This window comes from Notamacropus eugenii, chromosome 4, assembly GCF_028372415.1.
Source record: "Notamacropus eugenii isolate mMacEug1 chromosome 4, mMacEug1.pri_v2, whole genome shotgun sequence".
Taxonomy (NCBI): Eukaryota; Metazoa; Chordata; class Mammalia; order Diprotodontia; family Macropodidae; genus Notamacropus; species Notamacropus eugenii.
In genome coordinates this window covers 15,245,132-15,260,226 of record NC_092875.1, presented here as the reverse complement: position 1 = coordinate 15,260,226, position 15,095 = coordinate 15,245,132, and the positions used below count along the sequence as shown (strand labels likewise).

At 47.8% G+C, this 15,095-nt stretch overlaps 1 protein-coding gene across 1 annotated transcript; it reads right to left on the bottom strand.

Annotated features, from left to right (window-relative positions):
- Window positions 1–1,422: 1,422 nt before the first annotated feature.
- Window positions 1,423–10,236, bottom strand: OSM (oncostatin M). The gene is made up of 3 exons (XM_072599981.1): window positions 8,854–10,236; window positions 6,246–6,361; window positions 1,423–2,794 (listed from the first exon to the last, which is right to left on the bottom strand). Exons 1-3 carry the CDS (start codon window positions 8,951–8,953, stop codon window positions 2,324–2,326), a joined length of 687 nt encoding a protein of 228 aa, XP_072456082.1. The 5' UTR covers window positions 8,954–10,236; the 3' UTR covers window positions 1,423–2,323.
- Window positions 10,237–15,095: the final 4,859 nt, after the last annotated feature.

Genomic DNA, 15,095 nt, shown 5'->3' with positions numbered 1-15,095 from the left:
TGTCAGAGCCAAAAGAGCATCCATGGAGGCACGAATGTCCCGTGAGCCTGAGGGGTGTACCTATATATGACCTTGGTATGTTACTCTCCTCCCGGGCTCAGCTTCCATCCTTCCTAAGATGAAGGGATTGCTTTAGCTGACTTCTAAGGGCCCTGCTAACACTGTCTGGCTCTCTCTGATTGGACAGCTCCTCCTAGCCCCTCCTCTAAGGCTCTCACCTGGCTGCACTCAGGACTTCTCCATCATTCCCTGAATCTGGTACCTTCCTTCCCTACCCCTTTTCCTCTTTCAGCTTCCATCTCTGTGTTGTCCTTTTCATTAACAGAAAGACTCCTTGGGGGTAGGGACTGTCTTTCTTTCTGCTGTTTATATTCCCAGAGCACATAGTAGGGGCATAATAAATGCTGGCTGACTCACTAAATAAAGTCACACAAGTAACAACCCATGGCCGTTAACGCTGCTTAGAGTCCTCATGAGACAAGGACTCATCATCCAGCAGTCAGGCTGGATTTCAGTGTGAACTGGGTGGGACCAGTGCTAGGTAAAAATCCTATTCTCTTTTGCTGTCTAAGTCTGAGCCCAATTCCTTGATGTCTGAGGTGGTTTAGGGGAGAACGTGCCTGCAAAGAACTGGGGGGAAATGTTTGGGCGTTTTCTCTTGTATAGCTTCATAATAACTCTTCATGTTAATTAGAACTGGAGTACTAGTCTCTTTGGGCCTCTAGGTGGTGTTGCAGTGGATAGAGTCCAAGCTTGGAGTCAGAAAGACCTGAATTCAAATCCAGCCTCAGATACTTCCTAGCTATGTGATCCTGGGCAAGTCACTTCACCCTGTCAGCCTCAGTTTCCTCATCTGTGAAATGAGACGGAGAAGGAAATGGTAAACTATCCCAGTATCTGCCAAGAAAACCCCAAATGGGGTCATAAAGAATTGGGTGCAAGTAAAGAACGACTAATCTCATTAGTGGCTAATGATGGGGGAAATACAACCAGTGTGAACTTGAGTGACAGCAGAAGAGTGACCCCAGCTGCCCAGGGCCCTGAAGGGAGGATGGAGCCTGGATCTAGAATAGGGAAAGTAGAGCACCCTTGTTACATTCAAACACACACACACACACACACACACACACACACACACACACACACTCACTTAGACTCTTTCAGACAAGCTCTCACTAACTTAGGGCAAATTGCTGAACGTCTCTAGGCTTCTGTGTGGTGTCAGTGATCTCTGAGGTCAGTTTTTACTAAGTCTGGGTTCCAGTGACTAACCACAGGTCCTCTCCATCAATTCCCCAACCTCCCCTCAGTCCCCAAAGCCTGGCCCCAGAGAACCCCCCCCCAGAGCCCATGTGGACTCTGTGGGCCTTAACCACAATCCCTCCCCTTCCCACATGACAACAGGAAGACACACAAAACAGCTTTAGAAAAATAAGTAAATTTTAAATATATCAGAAACTGTTAAATACATGGCTAATAAATAAATATAAATAGAAACTTGATAAATTATTCTCTGTGCCCTCAGGGATGGGCAGGGATAGGGGAGTCTTGGATCCCAGGGAATCAGCCCGTGGGGACATTTGTTGTCCAGCAGCAATTTCTCCCCAAGTAGCAAAGTTTCTATCTCAGTGAGTCATTATTGTAGAGGACAGACCATTTGGCACAGAATACTGTTGGGCCCTATCACCAGGGAAGGCAACCCCTTTCTTGCCCATCTCCAGTATCTATTGGGAGGGGAGGGAGGGAGAGGAGGGGACGCTAGCGCCTTGGCATGAAGCTCCTACTGGCCATATACTTTCCTGATTCCTCCCATGCCTAAACCATCCACTCCACCCCTCAAACAAAGACAACTCTTAGGGGCCCAGGGGGAGACAAAGTCAGAGCATAAAGAATGGTGTTAAGGCCCCCCGAAGTGAGGCTAAGCAGGGAGGGAAACAAGTCAGGCACTGGGCCCTGAGTCAAGTCTTGTCATCAGACCCCTGAATCAATGGAAAGTAGGACTCTGATTCATGAAGAGTCATGGGGCATTGAGCTCTGGCAGCCCCATGACCTGAATGGGCAGCCCTGAAGGAATAGAGAAGGCATGGGGGGCGGGGATTCTATGCCATAACAGCACTATATATCAATAACTATTTGGAGAGATGTCAGGAATCCCCCCTACCCCCATTAAAGTGCAATGTTTCTAAGCCCAGAGTGGGAACCAGCAGAAAGGTAGATAAGTAGGTGACCCCTTGGGTCCACCGCCTCCAATGCCATCATTCTTCGGGCAGCCCAGCACAGACCTCTGGTGCCACTTCCTGGAGACTAATGTAGCACCGCGCCCCTAGGGTTGAGTCACTTTCCTCCTTTGGCCAAGCAAGACATTGAGAAGGGAACGTCTATTCCTTTTTCTCTGCCCAGGGCTGGGACCCCACGTTTCTAGCACCTTTCCCATATTTTCCATCAAGACCTGGTAGCTCTGTATGGTCGAACATCTCTCTGATTTCCACTGGAAACTTCCAGCAGTCAGAGGTGGGGATAGGGTCCTTTTGCTTCCAGGAGAAGGGCAGACAGCCGGGGCAGAACGGAGGGTTTGAAGTAGACAGCAGATGTTATTCTCTATGCCTTGAATCTGCCTGACCATCTGCTCAAAGATGGGTTCCTTGAGTTCCTGTTCAAAGATGTACAGGTTCTGACTCACATTCTGGAGGAAGGCAACTGGAGGTAAGTCTTTAAGGGTCTCCATGTTGGGGAAGTCTGGTCTCTCTTGGCAGATATTGTTGAGCTGGAGTAAGTTTAGGCCTTGGTCGGTGATCTGAGGAGAAAAGAGATGGGGGTTGGGACCTCTAGAGCAAGACACCCAGCTCTGGTCAGTCTAGGTTGGAAGTTCCCCAAAGGATGAGTGGTTCAGTCCTAGACAGACAGAATGGGGAGATCTGAGAGGGATCTAAGGTCCCCAGCTAGGCCAAATTCCCTCATATGACAGGGGAGGAAACTGAGGCCCAGAATCACAGAATGTCGGAGTCAGCAGAGGCTGACTTTAGGGTAGCCAAGAACTGACCCAGAGTCTCTTCTCCAACACTTTCCAGACCTTTTCTGAAGCCTTCTACTGATGGGGAGCTCTCTACTTCCTATGGTAGCCCATTTTACTATGGGACAGTTTAGAGGCTAATGGAACCAGATCCCTCATCTTCCTGCAGTCAGACAGCTTGGGTCCCCAGAGGAAACTCTTACCAAAGTTATTAGTGAATCATAAGATAACAGGCATGAGGACTCTGAATCGGCTGGATTTCATAGTCATAGTTCTGGTTTGGGAAGAAATCTCAGAGGAGGAAGCCACAGTCCAGGAGATAAAGAGAGAGGGAACAAATGCCAAAGGTAGGATTTGAACCCAGATCCTCTGATTCCAGAGGCAAGATGATGTCCACATTCACAAAGATGAGCTGGAGGAAAAATAGAAGCCTCTGGAAGAGGAGGGAGCTGTCTGAGAGGGTTAGTGTGGTTGTTTGGAAGCAAGATTCACTTGGTTCTGTTCGGCCCAAGAGGGCAGACCTTGGGTAAGAAGGAGGCACATCCCAGCTTGATAATACACATTTATTAAGAACTTATTGTGGGGCAGCTGGGTAGCACAGTAGATAGAGCACAGGCCCTGGAGTTAAGAGGACCTGAGTTCAAATCCAGCCTCAGACACTTACTAGCTGTGTGACCCTGAGCAAGTCACTTGACTGCCCCCATAAAGAGCTTGTTGTATTGCCAAGCTTTTTACTAAGCTCTGGGTATACAAAGTAGGGCAAATATGAGTTCCCTGTCCTGAAAAACTAATCTTCTAATGGGGAGAAAACATGTGAACAACTAGGTACATACAAGATGGAGGAGAAGATGGAAGATGGAAAATAGTGGATAGAATGTCCTACGCCTGGAGACAGGAAGACTCAAAATCCCGACTTCAAATCTGGCCTCAGACACTTACTAGCTGTGTGACCCTGGGGAAGTCACTTAACCTTTTGGCCTCAATTTCCTCATCTATAAAATGGAGAAGGAAATGGCAAACCACTCCAGTATCTGTGCCAAGAAAACCCCAAATGGGGTCATGAAGAGTCAGACATGAATGAAAATGACTGAGCATCATAGAGGGTGCAAAGGAGGGAAAGATGTATAAAGACTGGAAAGACAGGGAGGATCCAGGTGGGGAAGGACTTTGAGTGAATGCCAAGCAGAAGACTTGATATTTGATCCTGGAGGTAGTCACATAGGTGTAGGGAGGGCTTTAAAGACCACTTTGACAACTGATGGAAAATGGAATGGATTAGGAGAGAGACTTGATGAAGGGAGACCAACCAGGTTATCACCAGTCCTGGAGAAAGAGGATGAATGGAGAGAAAGGGAAGGATATGAGAGGTGCAGCAATGGATTGGCCATGCAGACTGAGTGAGGGGCCAAGTGTTGAGCCTGGACCACTAGGGGAGGATGGTACTCTCTACAGTAAGGAAAGAGGAAGAGGAGGAAAGATGAGCTCTAGCTTGTATGGGTTGGGTTTGAGGTGCCTATGAGATGTCTATAAGATAGGTGGTGATGGAAGACTGCCTTTCAGGAGAGAAAGAAGAAGAAGGCTATAGATGGAGAAGAGCAGAGTGCCCAGGGTAGAGTGTTGGGGGACATCCATAGTTAGTGGGTGGGAAGTGTCCTACCTCAGACATTTCCTTCACTGTATGACCCTGGCCACATTATGTAACTCCCCTCAGTCTCAATTTGCTCATCTGTAAAATGGGAATAATAAAAGAGCCCACCTCCTAGAGTCGTTCTGAGAATCAAATGAAGTTGTGTCTGTGTGGATGCATGTGGCTTTAATCCCCACACATTAGCTACAGTGATGACAGACAATGTCACAAGCTACAAATATGGTATCATTAGATAGAAGGGATCTCAGAGGGTGTGAGGTCCAATTTCTTCATTTGACGGATAAGGAAACTGAGGCTAAGAAAAGAAGAGGAATTCCATGGAATCCACCACGTCTATGATGTCCCCGCCAAAGGGACATTCATCCTCTGCTGGAAGTCATCCAGCCATGGGGAGCTCACCACCTCGCCCATCCCACTTTGAAGTTGTTCTCCCTGCAAGGAGGTTTCTCCAAACCCGCTGAGACTGGCTTCTGGCCGCATCATTCCTAGAGAGCAAAGCTTTCTTAACTGCTCTATCCAAGGGCCTCTCCTCATTCTGCATCTTCCTGGACCTCTCCACTGCCATTGGCGCTGTCACTCACCCTCCTCTCCTGGACCCTCTCTCTTCTGCTTTTTCATGACCCTGCCATCCGCTGGTTCTCCTCCTGGCCCTCTGACCACGCCTTCTTGGTCTCTCTTGCTAGATCTTTATTCAATGAGCCACATTTGTATATAGGTGAGATGAGGACTTCAGGGGCACCAAAAACAACCTTATGGGAAGGTAGAATGAAGGAGAGAAAACCCAAGTGCAAGTAGAAGTGTGTGTATCTTCTCTAGGCCTCAGTTTCCTTATTTGTAAAATGAAGGCATTGGTCATCATAGAGAGAACACCAGGCTTGGGATCAGGAAGACTCATCTTCCTGAGTTCAAATTCAGCCTCAGACACTTCCTAGCTGTGTGACCCTGGGCATGTCACTTCACCCTGTTTGCCTCAGTTTCCTCATCTGTCAAATGAGCTGGAGAATATGCTCTAGCATAAAATCCTCAAATGGGGTCACAGAGAGTCAAACACAATTGAAAATGATTCAACAAGAAAAATTGAGAGTTGGGTCCCTAAGGACCCTTCCATCTATAGATTTATGATCCTATGCTATCCCTTCCCTTGTTCCCTGCATTGATCAGGAGCCATGTCTATGGCCATCATCCTTATTCATCATCATCATAGCTAACAATTAAATAAGCACATTAGTATCTCCAAAGCAATACATGCTCATGTGCATATGTATACATATATTACATGTCTGTTGCATACATGTTATATGTGCATAAAATATTACTTGATTCTCACAACTTTGAGGGGATAGGTGCTGTTATCCCCATTTTACAGATAAGGAAAGTGAGGTCAAGAGAGAACAAGTGACTTGGCCAGGGTCACACCCAGTTAAGGACATGTCTGAGGTAGGACCTGACTTGAACCAAGTCCTCCTGACTCCAAGGCCAATGTTCTACCCACTCTACCCAGCTGATCATCCTTCAGCTCAACAGGAAAGCCTTAAGAGATCAAAGCGATGGAGGTCATTTGGGAACAGGTATGGCACCAGCACTTACAAAGGACTTCAAGAAATCTCTCTTTGCCATGCTCTTCAGTTGATAGAGGAGGTTCTGGTAATCAGTGCAAGTGCTTCCGGCCACTGGGCACAGCCACAAGAGACCACAGGTCAAGCCTGGAGCAAGAGAGAGGGGGGACATCATGGTTGGGGGTAGAAGGAGAACCCAAGGGGACTAACTTGGTCCTGGAATGGAAGGATCCCAGTCACTAAATGGAAACAAGTCAGTGCTGGAAAGAAATCACCTCATTTTGAAGAGGGAGAAACCAAGGCCCATAGAGAGGATATGACTTGCCTAGGGTCACCTGCCATTATGGAAAGAATGCTGAGTTTGGAATCAGTGGGACCAGGGTTAAATCTCAGCTTTGCCACTTTCTAACTGCATGATTTCCAAAGGAAGGGATTGGGCTGAATGTTCTTTGGGGGTCTTTCCAGTTTGGTTTCTTTGGAGCCTGTCAGGGTTCTGGATGCAGGATTCTCATTCAGGTCCTTGGGTTCTAAGCCAGCATTCTCACCCCTATTTCCAGGAGGGAAGGAAGGCATCTAGTTCTAGCTTGTCTTCTGCCCACCCTCACGACCTCTGGGTGTCTATCCATTTCTCCCAGTTGGATCAGGAGAAAGGGGGCATCCTCCAGTTAGTCTTAGAGGGTGGAGGAGAAAATAGGCAGGGTTCCTGAAGGGCTACCCAGGGGCTTGACAGTTTAGTTGCTGGTGGGACCTGCCCAAGGAAGGTTCAATTTTTTCCTACAGTACTAAATTAGTAGTCAGGAGGACCTGGATTCAGATCCTCTCTCAGACTCATCACCTAACCATTCTGTACCTCAGCTTCCTCATCTGTAAAAAGAGGGGCAGGGATCTAATGACCTCCAAGTTTCCTTTCAGCTCTAAGTCTGACAAATGAGAGGCAGTGATCGAGTAGAAAACCCACTGGGTTTAGCATCAGAAGACCTAGGGTCAGGTATGGCTTCTGCTATTTTCTGGCTGTGTGACCTTAGGCAGGTCACTTCCCTGCCCTCTCAGTTTTCTTCTCTACAGCAGACAACACACCTTCTGAGTTTTACAAATCTTATCGCTTGGGTCCCCACCTACCCACCAGGGGAGATGGAGTCTGGTGCCCAGGAGGAGAAGCTGGAGTCGAGCCCAGGGCTTAGCCAGCAGGGGGAGGGGAACAGTTACTGCTCCTGGCCCCGGTGCCAAGCACTGGGCAACCACATGGTCGGAAGGGACTGGTTTCGCAATGAAAGGAAAGTGGCGACAGCTGCTTCTTCATTTCCTAAGAACTCGCTGGGTCCCAGCAGGCTGCAGCCGCCGCCGGGGTGGGCTCTGGGGAGCCCAGCCTCCCTAGGGCATCCCTGGCCTGGGCCTGCCCAGTGCTTCTCCTGCCACCCCACCGAGCCCATCTCTGGGCACCTGCCACAGGGGGCCGAGACCAAGGGCACGTGTGTAAGTCTGAGTATGTGGTGTGTGCATACCTGCTCTGCCATCCATGTATGAACTTCCTGGGGGGAAGGGGGTGTGCAGGGGGCAGGGGGAGGGGTCAGGGTAGGAGCCTTTTCCTCCTTTGTTCAAAGACAAGGGGAGATCTAGGTCCTCTGGAGGGCCGGCCTTCTCTGATGCTACCCTGAATCTGTGGTTGGAGTGGTTGGTGGTGTCCTTGTGCCTGCCAGAGAAACGAGACCCTGCGTGAGGCAGGGTCAGAGAATATAGGTCACCTGTGTTTGTATCTTGTGGTTTCTGGGCAGGTGATTAGCTGCGTCTGGCTAGGGACTTGGAATCTGGAAGCCCTAGGTTCAGATCCAGCCTTGGATTCTAACTGACTCGTGACCCAAAGTTAGAGGCCCTCTGTGATATGTCCACACCAATGAAATCACAGGTCCTAGATTCAAACATATGAGAACTGAATGAGATAATGCATGATACAGAAGGGGAACAGGTTACTCTCACTAAATGGGTAGAGTTTTCTAAAACATAACCCTTTAAAAATAGCAGCTAATATTGTAATGTGACTGTATTGTTGGGTTGCATGTGCAAGGTCAAGTGGTGCATGGAATTATGTGTGAGTTGGTGAAGTTGGGTATTACCCCAAAGTCATAGCAAGCCAAGCCATCAAGGACCAGGACCCAGGTTTCCTGCCCTTTCTACCCATCCCAGAGTCAATAGGAGAAGCCTCAGCCAGCCAGAGAGGGTTCTGTAGCTGCTTAACCCCCAACCCCCACTTTCCCCCTTCCCAGGGCCATGTCCATGGCCCACTACACTCATCTGGACCTGTCCTTCCCTTCCTCCTGCTCCCCTGCTCCCTTAGATATCCCCCACAACTCTTCAGCCACCCCTGCCCCATCCCTCCTTCCAAACCTGACTCTTCCATCAGCCTTTTACAAACCAGTCTCCCCCTGCCAGGGCATCCCCTTGGGCCTTCAGCTGATGCCCCTCAGTCATAGATTTTGGGGATCATTTGGTCCCATTCAATCAGCTCCTCCATGGGATGCCTTCTGAACAAAGTCTCTGGGTCTGAGGGGTGCCTGTGGCTTCTCATCTCTGCCCCTCATCCCCCAGTCTCCGCAGTCTGGCTGCCTGCCTGAAGTGAATGGGGTAGGGGAGGAAGTACATACCAAAGAGAGAGTTCAGTCTGAGCCATGCCCACATACTGGGTGCCGGCAGCCGGAGCGGGGCCTCCCTCGTCAGAGACACCTTTACACTGAAGGGCCTCATGAACCAAGGGCCGCTTTATCCTCTGCCGGCTGGCCAGCACCTCCCAGGATGGGGGTGGGGGCAGCTCTTCTGGGAACACGACCCCAAAAACTGGAGTCCCGGGCGGAGTCAATGGGCGGTCGCTTCTCTGACCCTGGGCTCCTCCTTTAATTCTTCGAATTCAACCATCTTTGAGGTTAAGCTGTCTTCCCCTTAGGGTGTCACGACACCCACACCCACGAGAACAGGGAAGGGGTGTCCCTCCCTCCAGAAGGGGAGATGCTGGGTTAGGCCCCTCACACCCCTACCCTGACCCACTCAGTCTGAGGTCTGTGGTCACCCAGGCTGTCAGATGTTTCGCCAGGACATCCTAGGAAGGCAAAGACCCAAGTATGTGGTTTGCGGGGAGAGGGAAGGGGCCCTGAGATGGGGTAGGGGTAGGGATTGGGGGTGGAGAGGAAGCCCTCTCTCTTCTCTAGTTCCCAACCCAATACCATTCTTAGGACATCTATATTTGGAAAGTACTAGCTTCCTGGGCATACAGTCAGGTGCTAACTAGTTCCCTCCAATTCCAGGTTAGGGTCCTAAGGTCTTGGGCCCCTGCACTTCGCATTCCCCATGGCCACCTGCTGGTCATGTTCCTCCCCCTGGCCTGGCCCCTTCCTTCCATCCACCTCCTCTAGACCCTCTTGGGACAGAATACCTTCCTGTCAAAACCTCTTTGCCAGGAGCTAGGAGACCTGCTTACCTTCCAGTCGCGACACCCACCATCTTGGGTGACCTTGAGGAGGTGGTTTACCTTTTCTCAGCCTCTTTTTCATCCATACAAAGTAAAATAGCAGCCCCTGCCTGGTGGGCTTCATGGGCGATTGGGAGGACACATGGAGAAGCTTAAGGTGGGGGTTCTGGGGGGAGCTGGGTGTATCGGGAAGAAGCCTGGCCCAATCTTCTGGGGAGGGAGGGAGGTTGTGACTCACAGGGCCCTGGTTTCACTTTCTCTGTATGAGAATCCCTTGAGCGTGTGGAGTTCCATCTTTTCAAAGAATCTTCCTGTCATATCTTAACTGAAAACCGCCCAAGTATAAAAGCAGTTTCCTTCCCTCCACTCAGAAATCAGGGGCTGGACTAGGCAATCTCTCCAGGCCTGGCCCTTCCTGCTGTTCTGCAGTGTTCTGCTCAGGTCCATCTGAATATTTCTGGTGTGCCAAGCACTGTGCTAGACACCAGGGGGATGACAAAAGGGAAACATTCCCTGCCCTCAGGAAGCTTAAATCTGAGGGGAGATAGGGTAAGACATGGGCCTCCCTGAGCCAATACAAAGATAGAGGAGGCTTCTTGAGGCCATTTCATCCATATGAGGAGCTCCCAGTATATAAAACTCCATCCAATGTGCACAGCAGAAAATCATATGCAGTGTAAGGTCTGAAAGAGTTTCCTGGAGCCCAGGGAGACTGATCTGACCAGATCAACCAGGTCAACATGGGAGTTGATGGCACCAGACTGGTCCTTTCTTTACAGCATCATCTCAATCACAAAGCAAACACAGAATAATTTGAGCAGCTGAGGAAGAACTCTAAAATTCTAGGTTGCTAGACCCCTCCCAGCCTCGCCATTCCCTGTTCTAAGAGTCCTCCCAGCTCTGACATCCTGTCATATAGACGGTCTCCTCTTCTCTTCTGTCGTGCCATGGTTCCTACCTCCCAACCTTCCAATTTTCACATCCTAGAATCAGACTATCTGAGTGGGAAGGGGTCAATAATGATACATTCCCAAGTATTTGCTGATTGGGCCACCGAGGTTGGCTAACCCTGCCTCTCCTACACCCAGTCATTGCACAGGGTGTGAGATTTGGAGGGGTTTCCTCAGGCATTCCATGGGGCCTTAGGGGGCTGTAAGGCTTTGCGTTGTTGGTTTGAGGAGCTTGGGGGAGGGCACCAGCACTTCCAGAAGCAAGGAGAGATGGTCACCCATGATGTCCTGCCCTATCGCCAGGGGCTGAGCCAGCTTGGGTGCAGAGGTGGAGAAGGCAAGGCCAGCAGGTAGTGTGATCCAAGGGCTAAGGACTGAAGCAGTTCTCAGCTCTCCCCGCTAAGATGTCATGTAAACAGTGACAGGGGTCCTCTGGACAGTGTGGGGTCCCCATACGTCGTGCAGGGGGATGCATCAGCTCTTCCATTGAGGTCAAAGACGCAGTGACGTCCTCCCAATAGTAGCCACAATCAGAGGAACAGATTGCAACATAGGCCTGGCCCCTGGTATAAATAGAGCCTCAAGTGACCACAATGCCCCAGCCTTTCTCCATCTTCCTGGACAACGTCAGCTGGGCCCTCGTGACTTGGGGAGAGGAACTGAGGTGAGGAAGAGCCTTCGGAGCCATCCGGGTTTCTGAGAACTGCCCTTCTTGGCCCGTGCCCCATGGGCTTCCAAGGGTGGCGTCTCTCTAAACCAAGTCATAGGCAGGATGGTGAGGTCACTGGTGTGGTCAGTAACTGCAGGCATTGGCGAGATACCACGGGGTCCCCCTTTCTATCATAGAGACAAGTTCAAATGGCCTACGTGCAAGGACTCACCCATAAAAACAGGCAATACTGAATTCACATGTAGACTAATTACAAAACAGGATTTTGCAAAAGAGCCACTCGGAGAGACCTGGCATCCTGGTTTTTGTTTCCAACAGAGGCATTGCCTGGAGCCAGTTACTTGACCTTACTAGGGTTTGTTTTTCTGTCTCTAAGAGGTTCATGTCTTACCTTCCTACCCTCCAAAGAAGTTCTATGGACAAATAAGAAAGGAAAACCTTATGTAAATGTCAGCTTCCTAGACAGGGCAGACAGAATGAGTTTGCGGAAAACCAGTCAGGGCCAAAGGCCTGAAGAGCTCAGGATGGGACCAGTATGTTCCTTAATTTGAAGGGGACTGATTGATCGATCAAGTCCTTTGCCTTGCCTCCTGCTCTGAAGAGGCAAGGAGCCTGGGGATCAGGACTCAGATCTGAACCATCTCACTGAGTATCCTTGAACAAAGGACCTCTCTGTACTGTTAATCTCTTCAGCTATAAAATGGAAATGTAGGGAGGAGATAGTAAGGTTTTGATGAGAATACAGCACAGAAGATGAAGGCTCTGCTTTTGTTGGAAGACAAGAATATACATGTAATGTACAGGCATACTTCATTTTATTGTACTGTGCAGATATGACATTATTATTTTTTTAACGAATTGAAGGTTCATGGTAACCGTGCATTGAACAAGTCTATCGGAGCCATTTTTCCAACAGCATGTACCTATGTTGTGTCTCTGTGTCACATTTTAGGAATTTGCACAATATTTCAAACTTTTTCATTATTCTTATACCTGTTACGGTGATCTGTGACCTTTGATGTTACTGAAATTGTTTCAGGGTGCCATGAACTTCACTGACGTAAGGCAGCAAACTTGATGAAAGTTGTATGTTTTCTAATCCCTGAGACACAACAATCTTGAAGAATGTTACACAAATTTAGTGGATAAAGCAGTAGCAGGTTTTGAGAGGATTGGCTCCCATTTTGAAAGTTCTGCTATCAAACAGTATGGCATGCCACAGAGAAATCTTTTATGAAAGGGAAGAGTCATTCAACGCAGCAGAGTTCATGCCACAGTCACCTCAGCCTTCAGCAACCGCCTCCATGATCAGTCACAGCAATGATAGACATCGAGAGAAGATCAGCCATCAACATCCAGGCAAGATCCTCCATCACCAAAAAGATTAAAACTCACTGAAGGCTCAGGTGATGGTTAGCATTATTTCTAGCAATAAATGATTTTTAAATTTAGGCATGTATATTTTTAGACACAATATTATTGCATATTTAATACCATAGTATGGTGTAAACATAACTTTTATATGTACTGGAAAACCTAAACATTTGTGTGACTTATTTTATTGCAATATCCAGTTCATTGCAGAGATTTCGAACCAGACCTGTAGTATCTCCAAGATGTGCCTGTGTATAATAAATTGTTATTAATGTAGTTTTTGCATCTTTTGTTTTCAAAGAGGACCAAGGACTTCGTGATGGTTTCTTGACTTGTGTGTGAAATTGGATTTAAGTGAGGCAGAGTTGCTCAATCTCAGCCTCATTCTCTCTTCCTGAGTCATGAAAATCCAGTGCAGGACAAAAGTTAAGACAAGCAGAGATGGCTCAAGATGCAGTGGATGACCTTGGCATCTTTGATGTCTGACCAAGTCCTAAATGCTTCACAGCGCCTACTTGAGTCACTTTCATGACCAATGGAACAAATTGTTCTCATTTGCCCATTCCATCTGGGAAGTCTTCACATGTTTGGGATAGAAACTTCCATAACTCAGCAATGGGTTTGAGATCTCTCAGTTACCCTCAACCAGGTTTAGTTTGCAGAGATAGTTCACTGGGGTGTGGTCGCTGCCCATGCTACAGCTTCTTGGAGTCATAGGTGAGAGTTGGGTGACAGATGGATGAGCAATCCTGAAAAGGCTCGGCAACCCTCACACCAGAAGTCTTCCCTGAATACCCCATATAACATATTCCATATAACATGCAACATAACATTTATAACATTTCTATGTTTTTATATATTTGTGTGTATATATGTAAACACATATAAATAAAAATGGTGGGACTAGGAAAGTGGAGGGCAGCAATCTTCCTTTTTTTGTTTAGTTTTGGTACACAACTTCATTACTTCACTAACATGAGAGGATCGTAAGTCAGCCTCACGGTCTCAGCCTCCACAAAGCTTCTAGAGAGGGGTGGGAAGAGGTTAGACAAAATCCCTGATTTGAATTTATGGAACACAGGATCCCCATTGGCATTCAATGAATCCCAAGTCACATTGTAGTCTGGGACCAGGAACTTCTAATCAGGATCAGATACAAGCAGTCATAAGAATAGATTTAATTTTAGTCAGTTGCCTTTAGCTAGGTATGATAGCTAGCTTGAACTTGTCAGGAACAGGCTTTCTAGTGACTGCACCTTATCAGATGTGAGCTGAGAGGAGGGGGAAGAGAAAAGCAAGAATTTATTAAGTTCCTACTATGTGCTTTTACAAATAGTGTTTCATTTGATCATTTGATGACTGAGAGCTTAGAAGATGGCACTGAATTAACGAATGAATGAATGAATGAAAGAAGATTTAAGTGTTTTCTACATATATAAATATATATACATATTGACTGGGATACAAGTAGAAAAGCAAGACATCCTCTCACACGGAGCTCACATTCTAATGAGGCAGGCAACAGGTAAATGTATAAATCTATGTAGAATACATACAGCATGACCCAAGTCCAGAGAGGGGATGGCCAGCAGAGATGACGAGTCTACCTAGATGATGAGAGCAAAGATAGCTCTTGTCATTAGAGAACAGCAGAGACCAACATAATTGCATAATCATCTAAGGCCATTTGACAATGTGAGAGAGAGGTGTGAATAGTCGATAAGTGGACGACTTCCACATGTACTCCTTGGTCACATGGGTCCCTGGAATGTGTCCCTTCATGAATATCCCCATGTAACATGTGTTTTCTCTGTGTGGCCTCCATGAAAGTTTTCTATGGGTCCTTCCTCACTATTATTGCAGTAGATGCTGGAATAATACATCCCATTTGTTCATGGAGCGATCTCATGTCACTCTATTGGTTATGCTATTGGATTAAATGTCTTTTGCTCGGAATTAAGGTGTCCTCCGGCTGGCTTTTCAAAATAAATATATCAATGGGGGGAGGGGAGGGGGAGTTTTGAGTGAGTGTTGATGTTAAAATGCTTCAAACAGAGCAGAGTTTTTCTTAGAAGTCTACATGAGAGACTTCCAAGAGACTTCAAGAACGTGAATGCCTGTCTGCTTTACTCAGCTGGTGTAGCGATCACATGATATAATGAACATGAAACAACTTTATTGTGCTCAGTGTCCAAGAACTAAAAAGGAGAGTGGAGCATTGCGGGAGTGGGGAGTGGGGATGGATCAGAAAACCTGAAGAGTTCACCCAGCAAAGAGGGTAAATGCATACACCTGAGAAGATCCAACAGAGACCCTGGTGGGAAAGGCCCCAGAGTGATCTAGCTGGGGCAATGACAAATTCTACCCCTTTCCAAGTTACCAAAGTGACAGAATTAGAGAATGTTGGAACAAGATGGAACCATAGGAAAG

Excerpts from the sequence above, each read along its gene's own strand:
- OSM (XM_072599981.1), bottom strand. The coding sequence starts at position 8,953 with ATGAGGCCCTTCAGTGTAAAGGTGTCTCTGACGAGGGAGGCCCCGCTC. Across the intron at positions 6,362-8,853 it reads CAGACTGAACTCTCTCTTTG|GCTTGACCTGTGGTCTCTTG; the intron begins GTATGTACTTCC and ends CTCTTGCTCCAG. Across the intron at positions 2,795-6,245 it reads GAGATTTCTTGAAGTCCTTT|ATCACCGACCAAGGCCTAAA; the intron begins GTAAGTGCTGGT and ends TTTTCTCCTCAG.